This window comes from Aplidium turbinatum, chromosome 16 (assembly GCF_918807975.1).
Source record: "Aplidium turbinatum chromosome 16, kaAplTurb1.1, whole genome shotgun sequence".
Lineage (NCBI taxonomy): Eukaryota > Metazoa > Chordata > Ascidiacea > Aplousobranchia > Polyclinidae > Aplidium > Aplidium turbinatum.
In genome coordinates, this window is record NC_137487.1 from 640,860 (window position 1) to 665,475 (window position 24,616).

Consider the following 24,616-nt stretch of genomic DNA (forward strand, 5'->3'; position numbering starts at 1 on the left):
CCGCGTAAATAATTGCGCATACCGATAAATGAGGGGACGATATCGGTGGGACGATATCGGCAAGGGACGTTATCGGCGCCACCCCTTGTGGAAGAGTACCCGTATCACTGCTACAGCTGATCAATAGCACTGACATTTGATAAGTATTGCTTTTCAACAAAAATATTTATATCATATGATATATTGAATTTTTGATCATTTATCATACGTTTTAGCTGTTGATAACACTATCTCAATAGTATTCAGTATGAATGAAGACAAACATCATATTCATGACTTGCAAGTTTTATCCACTTGGAAAGTAGACAGTTTGAAGGATTTTTGCAAACGTTATGGTTTAAGTGTTAGCAAAAAGACCAAGGATCAACTGATTGCTTTGGCATATTCTGCCCAAGTTATGAAAGTGGAGCCTTTGACAGATAAGCAAAATTCATTACTTCAATTAAAGAAAGAATACACTGACATTTTAAACCTTTCAAACGGAGACACAATTGTCAATCCACTTGGTCTTCCTGATGATGTGTGGATGGCAGAAAGTGCTGCAGTACCTCTGTGGCCCTACATTCAAGAAGCTGAAATAATGGAATTTTTGTCCACCACCTCAACGAAGGCTTATGAGTATTTGGAAAGTGAGTGGATGAAACAGGTTTACTTCTTTCGGTGGGGCAAATATTGTTTGTTCAAGTCAAAGTGTACTCCATCACAACGAGTTAATGACATTCCCCACTACATGTGGATTTGTGTGAAGCATGCATCTGGCTCTATAATGCAGGCATATTGTTCCTGTACTGCTGGGTAAGTTGTGCACGAAATAAGATTGTTAGTTGAAGTTTTACTTTTACCAATCATGGTGACTCTTCTACTTCCTTGTTGTGTAACACATTCAAGCTAGTTTGGTTGGTTTTAATTAAATCTTTATCCTCAGCCTGACAAAGCCTTTGATAGGTTATTGCTGGTAGTTTCGTATACTTGTAGTTGTAGATGCTTTTGACACAGGGCTGGTTACCAAGATTGACAGAGTGAAGTTTTCCGATACTTGCAACAAGTTACAGACATTTGTATGTTATCATTGCCATACACTGTATGAGTACTTGTTTTCATCACCTGAGCATGTAAAATTTTTCACCACAATGCAACCCTGAATGCAACACATGCGCTCAACGAGAAGAGCCTTCACAACTCCAGTGTGGTGTTAAACCAAATTTTTGATTTATTAATGTACTTTGTAGAATGTTTTTGGAAAGTTTTTGCCTCTTTCGCTGTGTGCTACATCTTAAAGCTTGGTCACTTCTGATTTCCACAGTAATTACCGTTTAGTTTGACATGAATAAAATTCAAAATTTCAGATATATTTTGTATTGTGTTGAAACTGCAAGTGCAGTAGCCTACAGATGCAAAGACATCACTAGTAAGCATAACACACAACATCTAAGCAAAACACACAACATCTAAGCAAAGTATAATTCTTGTAATATGAGCATATGTCTTAGGCTGGGCCAAAAAAAACAAGTTGTTCAGAATTTAATGTAAGTTTCCTAAAAGTTGTGAGTGACTGTCAGAAACACAAAAATGTAAATTTGATAAAAAAAAATTAAGGTCTTAGGGTAAGACAGTCTGTTACCGTAGAAACCATTACCGACAACTACATAAAATGCCTAAAATAATGATTAATCACTCTTTGAATGACCCTCAAAGATGCTGCTTGTACCAAACGATGCAGAATTGAAAGGCAAAGATGATATGACAACTAGACAGTGGGTGTGATACAATTTAATAAAAAATATTTGCAAAAAAGCCATTTTTGTTTCAGATTTTGTGTATAAAATTCAAACTTTCTGTAATAATAGGCATATTTGTTTTCTAATTGCTGGGCCTCACTTCTAAAGCATGAATACCAAAACAAAAACCTTGCTGTGGCTCTTTGACAAGTGTCCCCCCATTTTCAGTGTACCAGGAAATAGAGCTTGACCGATATGACTTTTTCAGGCCGATATCGATATGATATACAATATATATACATCAACTATGAAAAATTTGTTACCAAAGTCATTAAGCAACAAACTAGTCCACGAAAGTTTATGCATTTGTTGCTGTAATAGAAAAACCATTCTTAACTTTAATCACAAAAAACAAACAGAAACAACCAAATACAATACTGTTATGTGTTCAAATCAATAATCAAAGTTCAACAGTTTCAAATTGTAGTTCAAAAAACATAGTTTCTCAGCATTAATGCCAAGAAGAGAACACCTTTTGTCATAGTAAATCAGTCCAACACGACAGGAGTTTCTGCTAGGATTCGCACCAAGACCTTTGTCACCGCCACTAGCCTGATAAGCAGAAGCACAAATACAGCAATTGGAGCGGAACTCTAACCAGGCAGCACCAATTAAATAGGCAGCGAGAAGAGCGTCCTTCCACATGCACAAAACAAGACATTCGAAAGCATACCCACCCCACGTGCTGCGTGCAAAAATGGATTGTGTGCAGCCGCTTGCACATCATTAAAATGAGAGAGTTTAAATGCACTCTTTACAAGCACGTTTGAGCAACTTGTGTTTCTTTTAAAGGCATGTATGACTGGTTTTGAGTGTGCTTTTGTTGGCCTATGTTTATCGGCAAAAAATAGCCGATACAATATATCGGTCTAGCTCTATCAGGAAACCATGGATTCACTGGCCCTTATCCACCAAACAGGGGAACAGGTTCTTCTTCAGTACCATGGGTATCATAAACAACTGTAGCAAGCCAGCCATCTTCAGTCTAGTGCATTGGATACTGCCAGACTTGTAACAAAGGACTTTCAGGACTGGTGAGCAAATACTAGTATTACCCTTAAATCATGGCAAGCGATAGAGCAGATGATCCTTACAGTTATTGAAGAATACAAACTAAGGAAGAGTAAGAGGAATAGGTCAACAGATACAGAGCCAAAAAAAGGAAGGGGTTTTTGGCAAACACGAGGCAGACATTTTGGACTGGAGACGGAGTTTGGTAGAAGTCTTCTGCAACTGGCATGTGGACACCACATCCATGAGTTTATTGTGGGGCATCTTACTCAATTGTGTATGGCCCAACCACATGATCCAATGAGCAGCTGTTCAAGCAACTGGTGAACAATTGGAGCGAATTGAACCACAACAACTACACATTGGTCGAGGTGACTGCTCCATAAAGAGAGTTGACATGCTATATATGTACAGTACATAACACTATCAACTTTCTTCAGACATGGATCGAGAACAGCACCAAGGAGACACTTCAACGTGACTACCTGGAAGTGACAGAAGTAACACTTCTGTTTCTTGGAGGGCCTGTCCCTGCCAGTCAGAGATCCATCACCATCAAAGCGCCTGGAGCATTCCACCACGCCCGTTGGATTAGCAAAACTTTGTACACGTTTAAGGCGGCACTCTTCCGATGCCAGCTTGGGGATGTATATGCACCTGAAGAATTGGAAGACATCACCACTCACCAGTCTTGCTGTAGTCTTGGCAATCTTCTACACGAAAGCATGGTTAACATGCACGAATGCTGCCGATGCACCGTCGAATGACCTGGCACTAATGAAGAACCTCCTCATCCTCAAGGCAGAGGCCAGTATCAGCAGGGACCCAATGAAGTGGCCTGCCAAATTTCTCTCCTTTGTTGCTCTGGCCAAACAGAAGCTACAAAACCATTTGTGGTATCTCTCAGAGAGATTGGTCTCTTTGGCACTCTTCTCGGAACGAACATCATCTGACAAACAGAAGATGAGAAAGGCTATGCTGATTGCTGAGGTACCATGACGCGACAGACAGTACACAGAAAAGAAAACAGGAGATGCCAGCCTCATATCCATTGGGCACAAAAGCCCTCAAAGACTTCATTGGACATGACTCTTGGAGCATGTTTGAGCTCTTGAATATTGACTCCAGCTTTGTCAAGCTCCCTTTGTCAAGCCCCCTTGCACAATGGACCACCTCAGACAACTACCGTCATGGCAAGAAAGTTGTGGTCAACCTCCCTGTTGTCAATGACGCAGCAAAGCGGGCACTAAGACTCACCACAGATTTGAACACAAATAAAGCCGTTAAATCTGAAGAGCAGCTCCGCTCCAGACACTATACAAAGGTGTGAAGGGTGTCCGAGAGAAGCTGCATCGACTGGCAACGTCATCTGAGGTTGTGACAAAAAAGTCACTGGCATCCATTTTGTACAGTTGGGACTAATATGAATGTTTATTGTATGAGTGTGTATGTATTGTGAACTGATGTTACTCAGAAGTAATTGCCTTCCATTGGTAGATTTTGGGATAACTAATTTTCCTTTTGTTCAATAATTGACCATAAATGTGAAGAAAAGATGTTTTTTTATTTAAAAGTGGAATTAATTGTTTTATAGACATCGTGTATATGTTCCATGCTCATTGGCTGTCTTTTCTGCATATTTTGGTATCAAAATGAGCCCTGACAGTCATTCACAGCCTGAAAAATCACCAATTTAGTCAATTTGTTGTCTTGCCGGAAACGGTTGCTATGGTAACGGACTGTCTGACCGTAAGATGTCATTAAAAAATATAAATTTTATCATGGGTCTGCTCCTGATACCCATTCACAACTTTTAGGTGACTTACAACCTCGTAGTATATATTCTTAAAAATAACCTCTTTTTTGGCCCAGCCTAATATGTCTACAATACATTCAAAACAAGCAACATCACTACTTGCAATGACAAGGTAAAACTCAGCCAAAGCCCAAAATCTACTGCGATGTCGGACATTCTTCACATAAACAAGGTATTAAATTGCATACTGCAGTATATACATATTTTAACTACGTCATACACTGGATGCACCAAAGTGATTGCAAGTTCATGTTTGATGAGTCTGAAGGTTTTTAACCTGACAAATAAAATCCAGATCTAATATTTCAGATATATTTTGTATTGTGTTGACACTGCAAGTGCAGTAGCCTACAGATGCAAAGATATCACTAGTAAGCATGGAAAGTAACGTAAGCATATGCCTACATTAAAAACAAGCAACATCACTACTTGTCATAACATGGTAAAACTCAGCCAAAATCTACTGCGATGTCGGATGTTTACATAAACAAGGCATTAAATTGCATACTGCAGCACATATTTTAACAATGTCATCAGCTAGATGGACCAACGTGATTGGCAGTTCATGTTTGATGAGTCTGAAGGTTTTCAACCGTCGAATGGCATTTTCAACATAAATGCGGCGATTTGCAATCTCTTTTGTTTTGCGTATATTTGCAGAAGTCATTTGTTCTTTTCCTCTTTTGCCTGGTGGCATAATTAAGGTAACATGTCTTATCAGTGCATCCTCTCGTATGAGAAATCCTCGATCAGCCAATATTAAATCACCAGGCTCGAGTAGGTCCATGAACCCACAGTTTAGAGTCAAGTGCTTGTCTGTGACACGGCCACCCCAGCCATTTGAAACAAAATTGAATAGGCCATTTGGATATATACTTACAAGGTATTTGATAGTGCAGTGGTGCTTGTACTCACTCCAGCATGCACTCTGAAGACTGAGATTTTTCGGGGTCTCGACAAAAATTTCTGTTCCATCTATAATATACCGAACTTTGTTATAAGGGTATACCAAAAAGCTATGTGGCAATGCAGCGGCTGCGGTCTCTTTTGGTGGATTGCAAATTAATGATGACATATTTGCTGATATAAATTTTATTAAAGTTGTTAAAATCCTTGATACTGTAGTGGGTGATATACAAAATCTTCGGGCCAAGTCGTATTGTACAAGACCAAGCCTAAGGTACATGAATGTCATTAAAACCTCATCCTCAAAACAAAGTGAACGAATTGCAACAGGTGTTTCTGAAAAAGTTTGTGTAGGGGTTGTGCCATAGCGCTTTGGCCCATGCCAGTAACTAATGCCTTCACTTTTACTATTCAAAAGGTTCAACACTGCACACCATGCATTTGTAGATGGAAATCCTGTATATGATTTCTCATCATCATCATCATTGCACAAATTTGCGCAGCCAAACCTTTGTTGAGATAGTTGTTTTAATAAGATCATGTGGGATTCCTTTAAATTCACAATCTTTGAATCTTGTGTTTTGCATCGCTTGCAGTTCTCCACATCAGAATTTGGTACATGTTAGATAATGATTGAACATTCTTTTGTTGGCTCTTTCTTTGTTTCCACAAAGATAAGAGTTAAACTGACTGCCTTGTGCTGTCATGTTAAACCTTTCTCCCTTGCCAGGGAGAAAATTCGAGTCATCCCCAAGGGCGAGACGTATAAATACCTCGGCGCTCGAACCGGTTACGCCTCGGACGCATCCCTAACCCAACCCTTCATCTCCACTCTGGAGAAGCACATTTCTCTATTAATGAAATCCTTTCTTACCCCAAGCCAGAAACTCCTGGCACTCACCTCTATCATTCTCCCGTCCGCGTCATACCATCTGCGAGTGCGGCGCTTCAGACAGTATGAGCTTCTGAAGCTTGACCGACTGGTATTGCGGTGTTTGAAGGTGGCGTGGCGTCTTCCCAAGTGGGCGTGCAGCGCGTTCTTCTACTGTAAGCCTGCATTAGGAGGTTTGGGCATCCTGAACTTGTGTCGCGAAAGTGACACGCTTTCGGTAGCTCATGCTTTCAAGATGCTGACGTCACCTGACAACATTGTCTCTGCCGTCGCTCTCGGGCAGCTTAGGCGTCATGCCTGTCTGAGGCTCGGCACTCCGGATCCCACGCCTGGTCACCTGGCCAGTTATCTAAACAGTGAACCCCCTCCCGACGGCGCCCGCTCTAGACCGTGCCCTACAGGCGAGAGCCTGTGGGGCCGTGTCCCGGCGGCCACCCGTCGTCTGAACGTACGCTGGTCCGCCCGCCCGGATGGCGGCCTTGAGTTGGCCGCGGGGAGCTCCACAATCACCCCTCCCTTAAGGAAAAAAGTGGTGCCGACCCTCCATCAACACAATGACTTGTGGTGGAGGAGACAGTGGGAATCCAAACCTGACCAAGGCAAGACGGTCAGTGCCCACTGCCTGTCCGGTTTCTCAAATTCCTGGACCCGGCGCCCGGAGCTCCTGGATCACGCGGACCGAGTATTTGCGTACAAAGCTAGATTGAATCTAATGCCACTTAAATCAAAACCAAGCCATGGTCGCCGTTACCTACCTGCCATGTGTCGTGCTTGTGGGAAAGCGGAAGAGACTCTCCCCCACATATTGAATCACTGCCCTACCGTGATGACTGTCGTCACGGAACGACACAATTCAGTATTGAGGGAGATCGTGGGGCACGTGCCTGCCGAATGGCAACCCGGGCTTTCCATAGATAGTACGGTTCCACAGCACGTGGAAGCGGGCGGTGCCGATCTGCGTCCTGACATCGTCTTGCAACGCCCTGACGGTGTCACGGTCGTATGTGACGTCACATGTCCGTTCGACAACGGCGCGGATTCTCTTCGAAAAGCCGCCGACAGGAAACACGACAAGTACGGCGAGTTATGTGTCAACATAAAGGAAGACAGGAAGCGCCCTTGCAGGGACGTCCTGTCACTTCCGTTCGTCGTAGGCTCCCTCGGGAGCTATGCCCCGACGAGCTCTCGAGCTCTGACGGCCTTGGGCGTTCCTTCTCGTGGGGTAGCAGAGGTGGCTAGAAAAGTGGCTTCCCTCTCAATCAAAGGATCCTTCCGCGTCTGGAAAGCTTGGAACGCCGGGCTCACTTGTGGAGGGGCTACGTCATGGAAAAGACGACTTCAGCGATCAGAAACTTATTCCCCAATAACAGAAACGTTGCAGTAAGTATCCGAGCGCGCAAGACAGCAAACCGTTTAGACGTCATAACCTTATATCAATTGTCTTAAAATTCATCACCTTATATCATCAACTTATGTCTATAAACCAGTGTCATCTTTTTTTATAACGCTCCAGTCTCATCAAACCCAAGCATTCAAAAATGAACAAAGGAAAGGAATAAAATGTCTAATGTACATGGTTTAACAGCAATTAAGTAACTTCAATCATCACTATATCTCTATGTATTAATCAATCAATTGTTTCGAATTATCTTACGCTGCCTTCGCCTTGTAACGCTGTTCTTGCCCGCTCGGATCAACCTCGCTCTGCTTTCAACGCATTGATCAACACGATCCCCTGATCAACTCGATGCAGCCTCAAAATTTCCACCCCAATTTTCTACTTTTTCCTGGTAATGTAGCCTATCAGTGCCTCTAGTTTCAATCGCTAGCCTCCCCGACCCAGCTGGGCGAACCTGCGTCAACGTCTGGCCAGTGCACATCCGTGCTCGCCGAATCAAAGCTTACTCTTCTCCAGTGAGTATGTATTACAATCCCACCTATATTTTTTGTTTCTATTGATTAATCGAGCCTCTGCTCCACATTTTTATTTGAATTTTGTTTGCCACGAGAACCAAATTATCCTTAAATAGTTGACTCTCTTCCTCGTGGTAGACCCCAATTTTATCCGCTCTGCCTACTGGCAGACCGGGTATAAGAGTCAAGTACCTGCGCCGAGGTCGCGTGAGGGAGACGTGGGCGCCGCCCGGCGGTCAATTACTGCCGGTTCCAGCGTCCACACGCGACGGGTCGCCCGGCCCGTCGCAGGCCATCTTTCTGGGCAATGCAGAAAGAGCCTGTCTCCCTGGCCCGCTCCGCCATTCTAAATTTGCGGACGGGTCATGTAACGTTTTCGATCCACACTCTCCCTCCACAGGTACCTCGACTCCCCAGCCTGGCCCCCGCGACCTAAGCTGGTGGACTTACCCCTCCGGGTGCATCGTCACCCCTAAATCACGCCGCTCCCCGCCGCCGCGGGGTGTGGCAGGCCGGTTTTCTAAAGTCTTCGACCTGGCTATGTTTGTTTGTGCTCTCTCGCCGTGTCAATTATTTGTACCCGTGCGCTGTTGATGCAAATAAAACAGTTTAACACTAGTGGTGCGATACTGACGAGCCCAGCCTCATGGGCGAAACACGGTGTCTATCGCTGTCAATTTTTGCTACAAATCGGCTGCCGAGAAACATTCTTTGCAGGTTTTGTTTTTGGTACTAAAGCAACACGCTTTGCAGGAGATTTTCTAGTTGTTGTAAATACTTGATGATGACCCATGGCAATGGTAGGATCAGGGTGTTTTTTTGTTGGCTTCTTATCTGGAAAATGCTTAGAACAAATTCTAGTGTCATTGTTTGGTTTCCAATCTCCTTTTCCTAACATTTTCTTTCGTTTCACGTTGTTGGCCCATCTTCCCCTGGCTTCCTTGTTCTTTCTCACCGTAGGAAATGGAAACAGTTGAAATGGTGGTGAACATAAACAGTCATAATCCCCATAACAACATTTATGTAATGAACACGTCAGCTTCTTCCATTTATTTAACTTAAAACCGCTATTGTGACAACCAATCACACAACACGTTCGTAAAGACATTTGTAGAACCAAAGTTTTCTTTCATAAAGCTGAAAAATTAAACAATTTTGTTTGTTTTTATATCACAACTACATAATGCCATAAGAAATCCGGAAAGCAACAGAAATCCTAGTAGCAAGCCTAATCACTTCACTTTCTTGTAGTTGCGGATCCAGAGGAGGGGGGCAATCATCCTACCAAAACACCAAAAATAAACTTTATCACAGTCCATTTGTAATGTCGGTTTTATTTAGACCTACACATCACTGTGTTAGGCAGAAATCGCCCCCCTAAGACTGCTTGCTGGATCAGCCCCTGCTTTCTTATATTCTACTCTAAGATTCCTTGCCCAAACCTGACAAGCACATCAACCACCTAATTGCAAAAGTATAAAGAAGTAGTATAAAAACCCATCACCAAGCAATAACAAAAACTATCCATTGAAACTCCACTTGACTACATGAATGCATGTTGAAGATCAGCCGAAAACTCACATCTACTCCGAGTTTGCAAGCATAACTTAAATGTAGCGGTTGGTGGGCGATTCGTCTATTACTTCGTCGTCAAAACGAATTTACGAGATTTAGTTTTCGGATTACTATCCGACCTAGTCCCTTTCCGACTTTCGAACTTTAAAGGACTAAGAAAAATTTTGCGGCAACACAGTTCAGAAAAACCGGTAGGCACTTTAACGTAGGACAGGTTTCCTCGTGAATCAGCTGTTTGCAGTCATGTGACTCACGCCATTATGATTGTCACCTTATAAACTCAATTGATTACAGTCCTTAAGATTTTTCTTGCACTCAGTTCAGTTGCAGAAGAAAAAAGAACATTAGCAGAGGGTGGGAATCGAACCCACGCAATCGAAATGACTATTCCCTTGCCCTAACCTTAACCCATTAGGCCACGCTGCTGGGCGATACACTCACTTAATTTTCTTTGTATCAAAAATCTTTGGAGAAGATCGGATCGAGAAGATCGGAATATCACGTGCTGAGTCACATGACTGAAATCAGCTGATTCGCACGGAAAACTGTCCTATGTTAAAGAGTCTACCAGAAAAACCATGCCAGTGAGAGTCGTTAACAGTGCTGCCAACCTTGTTGTCCCACAAATTTGGGCTTGTTTTTTTCGAGTTTGCGTACCTTTTTTTCAGTTTGCGGGTTGCTTATTTTTTGGCCAAACTTTTTTTAACTTGTTTTTGACACTGAAATTGCGAGGTTTTTATTGTAGTCAACATTGTATCCCTTCTTTTTAAGATAATTATTTGTTTGTTTGTTTGTTTATCTTTATCCTGCATTGCGGGAAAGCGGACTTAAGCGCTATGCATCGGTGTACGCTTTCCGACATACACCTGACCCACGCTGCAGCCGACAGCAATGTCTGTTTCCGGTTGTCTACTTTACTTATGACTTAAATTTGGTACTACCCATTACTCGAAATCGATCACTAGGTAGAGGCAATTATCGTAAAGTTTCTTGCCCAGAGAAACAACAGCAAGTGCGGGTGGCTGGAGTCGAACATGCAGGCTCTCGACTGCGAGCCCAACGCGCTAACCACTCGGCCACGGCTGCCGACCTTACGCCATTCCAATTTCTTGGAATGGCGTAAACAAATGTCATTCTTGAAATAAACATGATGTATGGACTGCAAAGGTCGTATTGAAAATTTTGAACTGCTAAACTGCGTACTTTATGCTAGCCTAATTGGTATTGGTTGTAAATTATTGGAATTGATTTGCTTATTTTGCAGGGAGTCGAACCGTTTGATTTTTCCGGTTCGGGTCCGGTTCTGGTTCAAAGATTGTTTCAAAATTTGGTTCAGTTCCGGTTCGGGTTCGAAGAAACTTAAAACCGGTTTTATAAGTTCCGGTTCGGGTCCGATAAAATTAGGCCTAGGCCTACTATTGCCCAACTACTAACTAGCCCAATGGGGCGTGAAAACCGCAAGGTTGGCAACACTGATCTCAACACTGCTTTGCTCAATTAACTTGCCTTTGTTGTTTGTTGCACAAGTTACAATCAAACTATATTGTCTATGATGTCACAGAACAGAAGTTGCTTACCTCAAACTTTCCTCTCCAAAGCATCGATGATAGTGGATCGTGTGTTACGGAATAGGCTATAATTCATCCGTACAATGTGGCCTCCAAGATAACAACATGCTACGTACAACTTCACTTACCACAGTGCGAACAATGACGTAATGCTGGAGTGAACCGCTTTTTTCAACCGGTTCGGGTTCGGTTAGGGTTTAAGCTAACTCAAATTTTCAGTTCAGTTCCGGTTAAGGTTCAGACAAAATCGCACCAAAACCGGTTTACAAAAATCCGGTTCGGGTTCGGTTCGACTCCCTGCAGTATTTTGGGCTTGTTTTTTTATATTCAATAGTAGGCCTACCATATTTTCATCACCTAAAAAGAGGACACGTTTCGCCAGCGGGTAAAATACAAGTAGAATGTTACGTATGAAGAATTTTTTACATCCTTTTGGATAATTTTAGGAGTAGCCTATGCAGGAAAAGTTATAACAAAAAAACAGACACAAAAAAACCAGACAAAATTGTTTTTCGCAAGCCTATTTGTTGCGACAAAATCAAAATGTGATGTTATAATGTAATAAAAGTGTGGCAAATCAAGCAATATCTGCAGGTAGCCATGCCTTGATTATGTTCAGAAAAAAAGCATCAGCTTTAACGAAATCATAAAATTACTTGCTTGAAATATAATTGAAGTTGTATAGGCCTATATACAGTGAGTACTGGGTATACAGCAGTGACGTTCGGTGGCTTAAACCATTGGGAAAGCAACTTGGAAATATGCTGCAGCAAGGTAGTTACGGCAATATGCTGCAGCAAGGTAGTTACGAAATATGCTGCAGCAAGGTAGTTACGACGGTTACGGCACGAGGGGCGTAACCGTCGGGTAGACCGTGGGGCGAAGCCCGAAGGCAACACTTCCAGCGGGGGGTCTGGGGGGCCTCCCCCAGAAAATTTTGAAAAACACTTCCAATTTGGTGCGCTCTGAGAGCATTTCCAAAACAAAATCTTCGGACTTTCCCAGTCCGAGGATAAAGATTCAATCAATCAATCAAACTGGGACTAGTCTAGAATGTTGGCTGCTTTTTTAGACTGAGCACAAAAGCTTATTGTCAATGTCATCTGTAAGCATTTAAGACATGCATTGGACTGGTGCGCTAGTAAAGAGCAAATATTTAGCCTATAAATTAAGCTAGTCCATTCTTGAAGAACACAAGTAAATTTGCTCTGAACTTGTGATGTCAGTCTATTGACCCAAAGAATGTAAAAAACACTTGTGCTGTTTCAGTACTGGTTGGTTAATGTACCCTTTGGAATTGCATATTTTTTTGTAGAATCTATGTTTTTTTTTATGTAAGAGAACCAGCTTTATTTTCAGCGTACTCAGTAGCCTATAGTTACAAGCGCGAAAATCACTCATGCGTAGAGGCTGTATTCCTTTCGCCTGAAACCAAAAGCAGCCGCTATGAGATACGCATTGACGTCACTGGGAAAGCAACTTTAACCATAACACCAGATAACACATCTGATTGGCTAAGCAGCTGGTGTCGTTTTGCAAAACGAGTGATGATTGGATAAAACGAAGGCGTTTTTCAACGTGGGAAAGCGATTTTGAAAGTTGATTTCCCTGGAGCTTCAGTGATGGTTTCTTACAAAAGCGTTTGCGTTAATTGGCATTTATAGGCAAGACATGCGGTTTGGTGAGGACTTAGACTACTCACAAGCGTTACGAGTAATTCTAGTCACGAACACAGTAATTTTCAAGTTAAAATAGACTTGATAAAAATAATAAGAAGTTAAACCTAGAATTCAGTCATTATATTTTGTATAGTTTTTGCTCAGGTAAGCACTGCTTTCCTTGCTTTCCCTCACCGATCGTCACTGGTATACAGCTGAAGATGCTAAGTAAAGACTCAACTAAAAGGCTGTTATCTTCCTTGTAGCTACTGTTGTGACTGCATCATAGATTAAATTCATTCTACATTTGCACCCACATAAGTTGTAAGCATCCACGCCACGATTTATTTTCAAATTAAATATTTTTGAAGTATTTATGTTATGCACAGTGCACATTGGATATTTTTTCGATTTGCTTCACTTGACAAATTAGCCAAACTATTAGACTATTAAGATTCAAAAAATGAATGGGTGTACCAGCAAACATCTATAGGATTGGCCCATGATAAAAGAGAAGGATCCACAGAGGATACAAACTGATATGAATAAATCAACAAGTGAATAAAGAAATAACAGTTAACCTCTCAAGTAGCCTACATGTAGCTCCACACAAAGTGAAATTTACATGACTTTGACTCTTTTATTTTTTTATTTGTTTAAAAATAATGTCTAAAAAGACATTAAGTTATTAAAAGATAACTAGGTATCCACGCCACGATTTATTAGCCTACGTATTATCTTTTAATAATGTCTTTTTAGACATTATTTTTAAACAAACTTAAATGAGTTAAAATATCTTTTTAGACATTATTTTTAAACAAATAAAAAAAAATAGAGTCAAAGTCATGTAAATTTCACTTTGTGTGGAGCTACATATACTTGAGAGGTTAACTGTTATTTCTTTATCCACTTATTAGACTATGTCGGTAATCAGCAACGTCTACAGGCGCTGAATCAATACAAAATAGATCTGGGTAAAACAATAATTTATTGTAAAAGTGTGAGAATATGTCAAATGTAAATATGTCAAACTCTTTTGCAAGTTTTTTAATAATTTATTTCTTTGTGATTTAGCCTAGCCTACTCCATTTTTTTTATTTTTTCCCAATTTTTCATTTTCATAAATTTGTTGATCAGATCGCCTCAAATGAGGAAATTTCCTCACAATTGTTGCATTGGATTTGCAGTTCCACTCGCACTCAAAGTTGACCACTATTTGGCTACTTTGCCAAATACAATCGCAAAGCAATGTAGTAGGCTATGTTACAAACGTCTAAGATTGTTTAGAACAGCAGATCAAATAATAGGCTATATCAATGTTTTTTTGAAAATCAACATGTTGCATTTTGAAAATCAGGATGTTGCACATAACAATGAAATCCTGTTGAAAATATGAGAAAGAAAACTGAAATTGTAAAAACAGAGGACATTTGAGCATTTTTGGGTGTCCTCGGAGGACAATTTATTTTTCTTCAAAAAAGAGGACAAATCCTCTTAAAAGAGGACATATGGTAGCCCTATTCAATAGACCTTTTGCATAACAAACCAACAGAGCGTGACGTTGGAGTCGTGAACGACTAGCCGCTATTTACAATGCTGTGGGATAGGGTTAGTGGTGTAGTTTGCAGGCGAATAAATTGTTTAACGTTTGCTTGAGCTGTTGTTTTGTGGTCTTTACAGGCGTGTATCAGTGTTTCAGTATAATGTGCCAGAAAATAAAACTCTTTTAAGTTGTAAACTTAGGCTACAGAAGTGTTAACCTTCGACCAGTTCTTTGCTGTATTGGAAGCGATCTTGCCAGGCAAAGATAGGAAGAATTTCTTGTATTATACAGCTTCAAAAGCTAAGCATGCAAATCAAAATATTGATGCAGAACTTAATGACGAGGCTATTTTCGAAATACCTCAAAATGCTACAGGAGCACTGCATCTACATAGATTAGCGGTGGAAGATTGAATTTTTGCTGGTGTTGAAGCTTTGCCTGGGTTTGTTTTATACAAACTTAAAGCACAAAGTTTGGTATTAGTTCTGCATTCGTACTGTACAATGCACCTCATGTATTTAAGGTTGATTAGTTTGAACTTATTCCCTCATCGTGACGTTATCATAGCAACCATGAAGCCAGACTTCAAAAAGGACTACCCAAGCACCATGATCAGGAAGTAGGCTACGTCTCGAAACGAACTATAAAAGTACGAACACTGCAAAGGCATTTGTCATTAGTGGGAGTTGATCCAAATGGGGGTAATGTGTTTGTATTTCAGTTGTACACTGGTAATGTGAGTGACAAAGAAATATGTCAGAGGAGTAGATTTTTTCACCTTTTGAAGCAAAAAATAGCTGCTAATGAACTGCACTTCAATGATGCTGTTATGGCCGATAAAGGGTTTCTTATAGAAAAAGACTTAGCCTACATGGTATTGGTCTACATTTGAATATCTCACCGTTCCTAGGTAGAAGGCCTCAAATGAGTGAGGACGAAGTGTTGAATAAACGAAGTAGGCTATTGCACGCCATCTCATTTATGTAGAGAGGACCATAAAGAAATTCGTCAATTTCACATCTTCGACAGGAAAATACCAGTGACTATGCTTGGTATCATCAATGAAGTGTGATTGGTTCGTTGCATATTATGTTATGCAGAATGAAAACAAAATGTTGCAAGACAAGGTGCCACTATCGTGGTCCATAATTCCCGGTCAAAATGCACACGCTTCACAATGGCCGTCCTAAATTGCCTTTCCTAGTCTGTTAGCCAACACTATGATTAAAACGAACAAGAACTGAAGTGTACCGATAACCTACAACAATTCATAAACACAAAAAATTTACTTTCACCTGCCATCGACTTCACGCTTGCTTGCAATAACAAGAAACGCCTTCATAAACCGTAACAAACAAAGCGATTCTCAACCCTCAGACTCCGCGTAACTCAAACGTCACGCTCTGGTGATTTTGAATGTGCAAAAGGTCTATTGCTTGTTTTCAAAAAACAACCCGGCATCACTGGTCTTTAAATACGCAAATGCAATATTATTAGAAATTGCTAATCATTGCTTTTTTTTAGGAAGTGGCTGCATTTACGGCGCCGTAAATACAGCCGTTCCATGCCTTTTTTCTAATCTTTACGTCGCTTTTAGTGCGCATGCGCGCTGTTGCTGAAAAAAGCTGGATATATAATTAAATTCAACTGTTTTTGCCAAGTGATTCAGTGGCGCATGCGGTCTGCGTCTGACTCGTAGCCTACTCCCAAGGATATGAGTTCGATACTTCCAAGAGGTGTGTTTTTTTTTTTAAGTTAAATTCTCACCTGAAGTGACTCAATCGTTAGGCTGCGCATTTTTGTGGCCGTTTAGTTTGTTTTTAATTCTGAACATCACAACGAAAAAACAGTATAATCTTCTTCTTCAAACATAGCAGAGATCTAGAAAAAGGTAGAAGCGACAAAACTCGAACGTTATACCGTGCATGATACCAGATAGCCGAGTGGTGAGAACGTCTGCGCCGCGGCGTTCGAAAGGACGCGGCTGTGTCTCGGTAAAGACACTTAATGCCAAGCCAAAATACGGGGAACAGCTGACTCGAAGAGTAAATATGTCACTTCGCTGCTTCCCGTTGTCTGTTGTATCGCATCTGTGATCGCAGTGTAGGCTACTGTATGTTATCGCAATGGGCGCAAATAAACACACGATTATTATTATAAAGCAGGACAATCAGTTTAAAATATGGCGTCGTCGTCGTGTGAGCCTCTGGGGCCGAGGCACATTCACAGAAGGAGGAAGAGGCCATTCCCCATTGGTGCATGGTTGAGCGGAAAAGCCCGACGTCCTGTGTTGGTAGTGTTAGGCCGATTGGGCGTATGTCGGCGTCGGGGATGAACGAATAGAGTTTGGTGGCGCTTGACTTCCATTCAGAACTCCATTTATGGTCCGCCCAAGCAGCCGGAGAGATGTCTTGTTCTCAAACCTTTAGTTAGGCTACGTTACGATTCAATCGTTAGGCTACGCATTTTTGTGGCCGTTCAGTTTAGTTTGTTTTTAGTTCTGACCATCACAACGAAAAATCAGTTTAGCCTAAAATATGGCACGGTCGTAAACACCTAAAAAATTTATGAATAAGTTATAGAATTTTAAAGAAAAAAAACTCACTAGCCTTTTTTTTTCTCTTCTAAATTTATAAAAATTTTATTAAGGTGTTACGTCCGTGCCATATATTAAACTGATTTTTCGTTGTGATGGTCAGAACTAAAAACAAACTAAACGGCCACAAAAATGCGTGGCCTAACGATTGAATCGTAACGTAGCCTAACTAAAGGTTTGAGAACAAGACGTCTCTGAAGCTGCTTGGGCGGACCATAAATGGAGTTCTGAATGGAAGTCAAGCGCCACCAAACTCTATTCGTTCATCCCCGACGCCGACACACGCCCAATCGGCCTAACACTACCAAGACAGGACGTCGGGCTTTTCCGCTCAACCATGCACCAATGGGGAATGGCCTCTTCCTCCTTCTGTGAATGTGGTGCCGAGGAACAGACCGCAGACCACATCATCAATGACTGTTCCATCTTCAAGCCACCTAACGGAGTGGAAGGTCTGCACCGTCTGCGTGTCATGGATGACGAAACCAAAGACTGGCTGCTCTCTATAGTAGCCTTCCAGTGTAGTACGGGAACATCGTGAATCTTGGGGTGGTAAAAGGATAGACCCTCGGCCCCAGAGGCTCACACGACGACGACGCCATATTTTAAACTGATTGTCCTGCTTTATAATAATAATCGTGTTTTTATTTGCGCCCATTGCGATATCATACAGTAGCCTACACTGCGATCACAGATGCGATACAACAGACAACAGGAAGCAGCGAAGTGACATACCTATTTACTCTTCGAGTCAGCTGTTCCCCTTAATTTGGCTTGCCATTAAGGGCGGAATTCAGATTTGCGTCTCAAAATAAGTCAGTGTTATGCGTAAGTCAGACTTATAGACCGAGAGCCTACGACAGAAGATTTCACCCCATAAGGTACAAAAGGTTTGAGCCCTTGAAGTTACTGGGGTCAACCATGTCACTCACAAAAAGTATGGAAGATTGACCGCACCGGGTGGATCTGGACCCTAGAGCCCCCTAAAAAGCCCAAAAAGGGGGTTAATTTCACCCCATAAGGTACATGGACCAAACTTGGTGAAAACGAAGTTCTATGTCAGGACATCACAAAAATATCAAATCTAACAATATTTTCGAGTGGAAAGGTGATGTAAGACTCCCCCCAAAGTGACCCCCCAGGGGGTTAATTTCACCCCATAAGGTACATGGACCAAAGTTGGTCAAAACGAAGTCTTATGTCAGGACATCACAAAAATATCAAATCTAACAATATTTTCGGGTGGAAAGGTGATGTAAGATGCCTTCAAAGTGACTTCCCTTAATGTGACCCCCTCGGAAGGTTTATTCCACCCCATAAGGTACATGGACCAAACTTGGTCAAAATGAAGTCTTATGTCAGGACATCACAAAAATATCAAATCTAACAATATTTTCGGGTGGAAAGGTGGTGTAAGATGACTTCAAAGTGACTTTCCTTAATGTGACCCCCTCGGAAGGTGTATTTCACCCCGTAAAGTACATGGACCAAACTTGGTCAAAACGAAGTCTTATGTCAGGACATCACAAAAATATCAAATCTAACAATATTTTCGGGTGGAAAGGTGATGTAAGATGTCATCAAAGTGACCCCCAGAGGGTTTATTTCACCATAGAGTACACGGACCAAACGTGGTCAAAACGAAGTCTTCTAGGGCACCACAAAATATCAAATCTAACAATACTCTCAGTTGGAAAGGTGATAAAAGACCTACCCAAAAGTGAATCTCCTCCTATAGTTTAATTTACTTCATCCCTTTCTCGAACCAACCTTGGTGTAACGAAAGTGCTATGCCAGGATAGTACGAATGGATTAAATTTAAAAATATTTTTATATAGGTTTTGATGAAATACATTCACAAGCTGTCCCATGATGCATGAAATGGAACTATAGCCTACTTTACAAAAAGTTTTTGTATAAATCATATTAAGTCAATCGAAAAAAGGCAACAGGACATGACAATACATGGCTTTGTAACACCAAAAACAGAAAGTACGTAAGAAGCATATAGGCTACAGTAGCCAGAAAATTGATCCAAGATCTTGATACCACCACTAAATGTGGACTTAATCGAACAACTGACTATCCAAATCAAAACGTTTCGAAATGAATCATTTGGAACGTTAATTTAGGCAGTAATGAACATTTTCCAGCTGCTACAATAAATAACCCAATAAACCCAATGTAGTAAATTTTTGTTTAATGCCATTTGCTTCATGTCTCCAATCAGTTATTGTAACTGTTCATTCATAAACAGAGATTGTTTGTGTAAATGTAAACGGTAACTCAATTGGTTAGCGCGTCACTTCTGGAACGAAGAAGCTTCAAGATCAATAGCGGCGCTGGTTCGACTCTCGGGGTGTGCGCTTGAGCAACGCACGTTAAGGGCTGCTCTCCATTCAGCGGCATCTAATGGATGGAATAATTCCCCGACAACAAGCCTTCAACAATCGGAAACTTCACTCTGTCAATCTCGGTGACCGGGCCTGCGCCAGTGATTCAAAGCCTCTACAAGTATGCGAAACTGCCAGGATTAAGCTCTGCAAGAAGCTTTCCCAGTCCGAGGATAAAGATTCAATCAATCAATCAATCAATCACTGGTGTCGCTTTTACTTTCTTCGTCTTATTCTTCAGATTCATACAATTCTCCTGTTATATACAGAGAAATAAAGACTGTACGAAACAATTGCTATTATGCACTACAGATATGCGTAACATACAATAGTAATTTTATTATCTTTTACAGACGTCTATTTTTCTTCGAATAATGCAACATTGCAACTTACTATTAACTGGAAAAAGTTCAACATTTATTTGTTATTTAGTGCACCCAGGCATTTTTCTCAAGATTACAGAAACTATTGGTTATAGGTTCCTAAAACGAAACTTTACAGCCAGTTATTGGCTAATGTTTACAGTAAGAAAGTAAACGACTGATAGACCAGGAGAAAGTTTTATATTTATAAAGGGTAACCCAAGCGACATCCAATGCTGTTTACCTTCTTCTTGACTTTCCTGGATGAGATCAGATTCCACGCAGAGACATCTAAAGATGCTTTATACCTTTACCTTCAAACCACACCACTTTATAAGAACCTCCTTCTTCTTTCCAGCCATACTCTAGCAGCAACGTTGCTGCTTGTTCACTTCTAGTTGAAGATAACCACCATCTTGTGATGAGATGTGTGCGCCTTGTCTTCTGGAGAAGTACTCGTAAACAAAGTGGTAGAGTACTACTATCTACAGTAGCTTCTGGTATGCATGATATCCTTTCATTTTCTTTTTTGGGTTTGTAGCCGTCTAAAAACATTTGTAAACGGACTTCGTTGACATAATTAATTTTCTTGTTTTTGTACATGTTACACACAAAGTTCTCTATGGCGATGATAGTGTCTTCACTAATTTCTTTGTCGTGTCCGAGTTGGCTAAAAGCTGCCTGCGCTTCGTGGTTTCCTTGGAGTAATTTCAGCGGCCGCACTTTCCCTTTCCTGCTAAATGACGAGGTGTAATCAGAATCTGTAAAGGCATGATATGCAGGTAAACACTTGCAAATCGTCACTCCAAGTGCGGTAGGCCTATGCAGCTGGTTGATGTTGATGTACCGCTGCGTGTTATTGCTTTGCAAGCCAGCTTCTATCCATATCTTTAATGAAGGATCAAAAGTTCCATAGCAACCTAAGCCAATTACAAGACAGTCAGTGTCAGACGTGCGGATAACCACATTGCTTGGGGCTGGTACATCGCAGACAGCTTGCTTTATCTCTGTATATAACAGGAGAATTGTATGAATCTGAAGAATAAGATGAAGAAAGTGAAAGCGACAGCAGTGACAATGAAGAATAAAGAAACGACCGTTTACATTTACACGAACAATCTCTGTTTATGAATGAACAGTTACGATAACTGATTGGAGACATGAAGCAAATGGCATTAAATAAAAATTTACTGCATTGGGTTTATTAGGTTATTTATTGTAGCAGCTGGAAAATGTTCATTACTGCCTAAATTAACGTTCCAAATGATTCATTTCGAAACGTTTTGATTTGGATAGTCAGCTGTTCGATTAAGTCCACATTTAGTGGTGGTATCAAGATCTTGGATCAATTTTCTGGCTACTGTAGCCTATATGCTTCTTGTGTACTTTCTGTTTTTGGTGTTACAAAGCCATGTATTATCATGTCCTGTTGCCTTTTTTCGATTGACTTAATATGATTTATACAAAAACTTTTTGTAAAGTAGGCTATAGTTCCATTTCATGCATCATGGGACAGCTTGTGAATGTATTTCATCAAAACCTATATAAAAATATTTTTAAATTTAATCCATTCGTACTGTCCTGGCATAGCACTTTCGTTACACCAAGGTTGGTTCGAGAAAGGGATGAAGTAAATTAAACTATAGGAGGAGATTCACTTTTGGGTAGGTCTTTTATCACCTTTCCAACTGAGAGTATTGTTAGATTTGATATTTTGTGGTGCCCTAGAAGACTTCGTTTTGACCACGTTTGGTCCATGTACTCTATGGTGAAATAAACCCTCTGGGGGTCACTTTGATGACATCTTACATCACCTTTCCACCCGAAAATATTGTTAGATTTGATATTTTTGTGATGTCCTGACATAAGACTTCGTTTTGACCAAGTTTGGTCCATGTACTTTATGGGGTGAAATACACCTTCCGAGGGGGTCACATTAAGGAAAGTCACTTTGAAGTCATCTTACACCACCTTTCCACCCGAAAATATTGTTAGATTTGATATTTTTGTGATGTCCTGACATAAGACTTCATTTTGACCAAGTTTGGTCCATGTACCTTATGGGGTGGAATAAACCTTCCGAGGGGGTCACATTAAGGGAAGTCACTTTGAAGGCATCTTACATCACCTTTCCACCCGAAAATATTGTTAGATTTGATATTTTTGTGATGTCCTGACATAAGACTTCGTTTTGACCAACTTTGGTCCATGTACCTTATGGGGTGAAATTAACCCCCTGGGGGGTCACTTTGGTGGGAGTCTTACATCACCTTTCCACTCGAAAATATTGTTAGATTTGATATTTTTGTGATGTCCTGACATAGAACTTCGTTTTCACCAAGTTTGGTCCATGTACCTTATGGGGTGAAATTAACCCCCTTTTTGGGCTTTTTAGGGGGCTCTAGGGTCCAGATCCACCCGGTGCGGTCAATCTTCCATACTTTTTGTGAGTGACATGGTTGACCCCAGTAACTTCAAGGGGTCAAACCTTTTGTACCTTATGGGGTGAAATCTTCTGTCGTAGGCTCCCAGACTATTATATAGGCCAGGCTTATACGAGAAGCTTATTTGCGATGCAGAAACTCGACTTACGCGCGACTTATATAAGACCGTATTAAGCCTCTTTGTTTTCGCGCGAAAGAGAAATTGCTATAGCAACTCTTTGGTTGAGGTAATGAAGCGTGAAACTGAAGGCTGTAAAGCTGAGCGACATTCCTGCTGAACCACCAAATAAGGCAATGTTGTGCTTTAAACTCACAACTAGAAAAAAGCACTTTTTGATGATGTTGAAATACATTGTAGTTGCATCAGTAAGTCGTTCGTTAACTAACCTAGATGCCAAGTAATCCATGACGCAACAGATCTAGCACAAAAAGTTCATTCACAAGCAAGGAATACTCATTTAACAATGAAACAACGTAAAACAACGTTATGGCAATATGCACATGGCTTTCGTTTAGTCAATAATTCATAAATTTGAAAGAATCAGGTTACTCAAGTTATTTTTGATGCCTAAATAGGAAAGTTTTGACTTTGCTTGCACAATCATGGCCAGGATTGACACATGATGCGCGGATTTTTGACAACAGCATCATTCGAGATAAATTTAAGAATGGAGAAATTGATGGAATCCTATTGGGTGACAATGGGTAACCGAGAAATACGCGCTACAATTCTGCAAACAGAACTTTGACTAACCCCGGCCAAGTCGCCATCGCTTCTCTGGAAATGGCCACTTGCAAAAAATCGAAGGCTTACCAATAGCTGCAGTATGGGCGTATTGCATGCGATCGGGCTGTCAACGTTTCGCCATTTTTAAACAATTCAAAGAGTTCCATAGTTGCAGTTTCGCTAAGACGAAAACGTTGACAAAACTGCTTGTCGTTAAGTTGATTAAAAGGATCTGCATGATCGCGAACAGGCCTTTCCATGCAAATATTTGCATACTCTTCATCGAAGAGTTGCCTAAAAGCAATGGTTTGAAAATTTGAGAGAAAACGAAAATACAATTATATGCAATAATATACTGTGACCTAAGTATCAAACCAAAATCTGTGTCAATAGCGGCATGTTTCAGATGGACTAACTAACCCTAACTTTTTCAGCTGATGTGTGCCCAGACAGCAAGATTCGTCATTTTTACATTGATTCAACGCCTGCAGACGTTGAATCAATGTAAATATAACGGGTTTTGCTCTCTGGGTGGTCCTTTCAGTAGAGCTGTTCGCGTTAAAAACTTTAGTTAAATCATTCCTCGCTTGATTATTTGGAAAGGCTTTTTTATCATTTTTTTATTTATTTTCCACCACTGGAAAGTCTTTGATGAGGTCAATAAGCAGTTGGCGTTCAGAATCGTTGTAATTAAATCCTCTTGGTATTTTTATTGAAATAAGAAATGATAATGCAATTTACATTAAAGGGTTACGGGAATTTGTATAAACTATCTTTATCTAAAAGCGCAGCAAACTCGCTCATCAAGTTGCTCACTGAATTTAAATCAGTAGTTCATATCTTAGCGATAGCTAACTGACGCGAAGAAGTGTTTGCGTATAGCTGAGCTATATTCATGATAAATAATGCAATGTTGCAAATAATGCAAATAATGCAATGTTGTGCTATTTAAACCTACAACTAGAAAAAAAGTCGTTTTTTGTGACGTTGAAATAGAAACGTTGTAGTTGCATCAGTAAGTCGTTCGTTTACGTAGATGCCAAGTAATCCATGACGCAACAGATCTGGCGCAAAAATTTCCTTCACAAGCAAGTAATACTCATTACGCACTGAAACAACGTTAAGACAACGTTATGCCAATACGCACATGGTTTTCGTTTGCAATAATTCATCAATTTGAAAGAATCAGATAACTCAGGTTATTTTTGATGCCTTGAAAGTTAAAAATAGTACAATTGTAGGAATACTGTTGCCAGTTTATGACTAAAAGGGCGGGCGCATAGACTCCCTTTGGTCTGAAAACTGTCAAATGTAAGATAGTTAATAGACTTGCTTTTCCTGGCATTGCAGACAAAGGAAAAAGTATGACCAATCACAATTGTATGTTTGCAAAAGTGATGTTACAAGCAGTATTACTAAACTGCGTGTCAGCG

The 24,616-nt window shown here is 40.8% G+C and overlaps 1 protein-coding gene across 1 annotated transcript; it reads left to right on the plus strand.

The window, feature by feature from the left end:
* The first annotated feature begins 247 nt into the window (after positions 1 to 247).
* On the plus strand, positions 248 to 799 carry LOC145785876 (uncharacterized). The gene has a single exon (XM_082597579.1). The coding sequence runs from the start codon at positions 248 to 250 to the stop codon at positions 797 to 799; it is 552 nt and encodes a 183-aa protein (XP_082453705.1).
* Positions 800 to 24,616: the final 23,817 nt, after the last annotated feature.

What these genes read in the sequence shown, in the direction of transcription:
- LOC145785876 (XM_082597579.1), top strand. Translation starts at nt 248, where the DNA reads ATGAATGAAGACAAACATCATATTCATGACTTGCAAGTTTTATCCACT.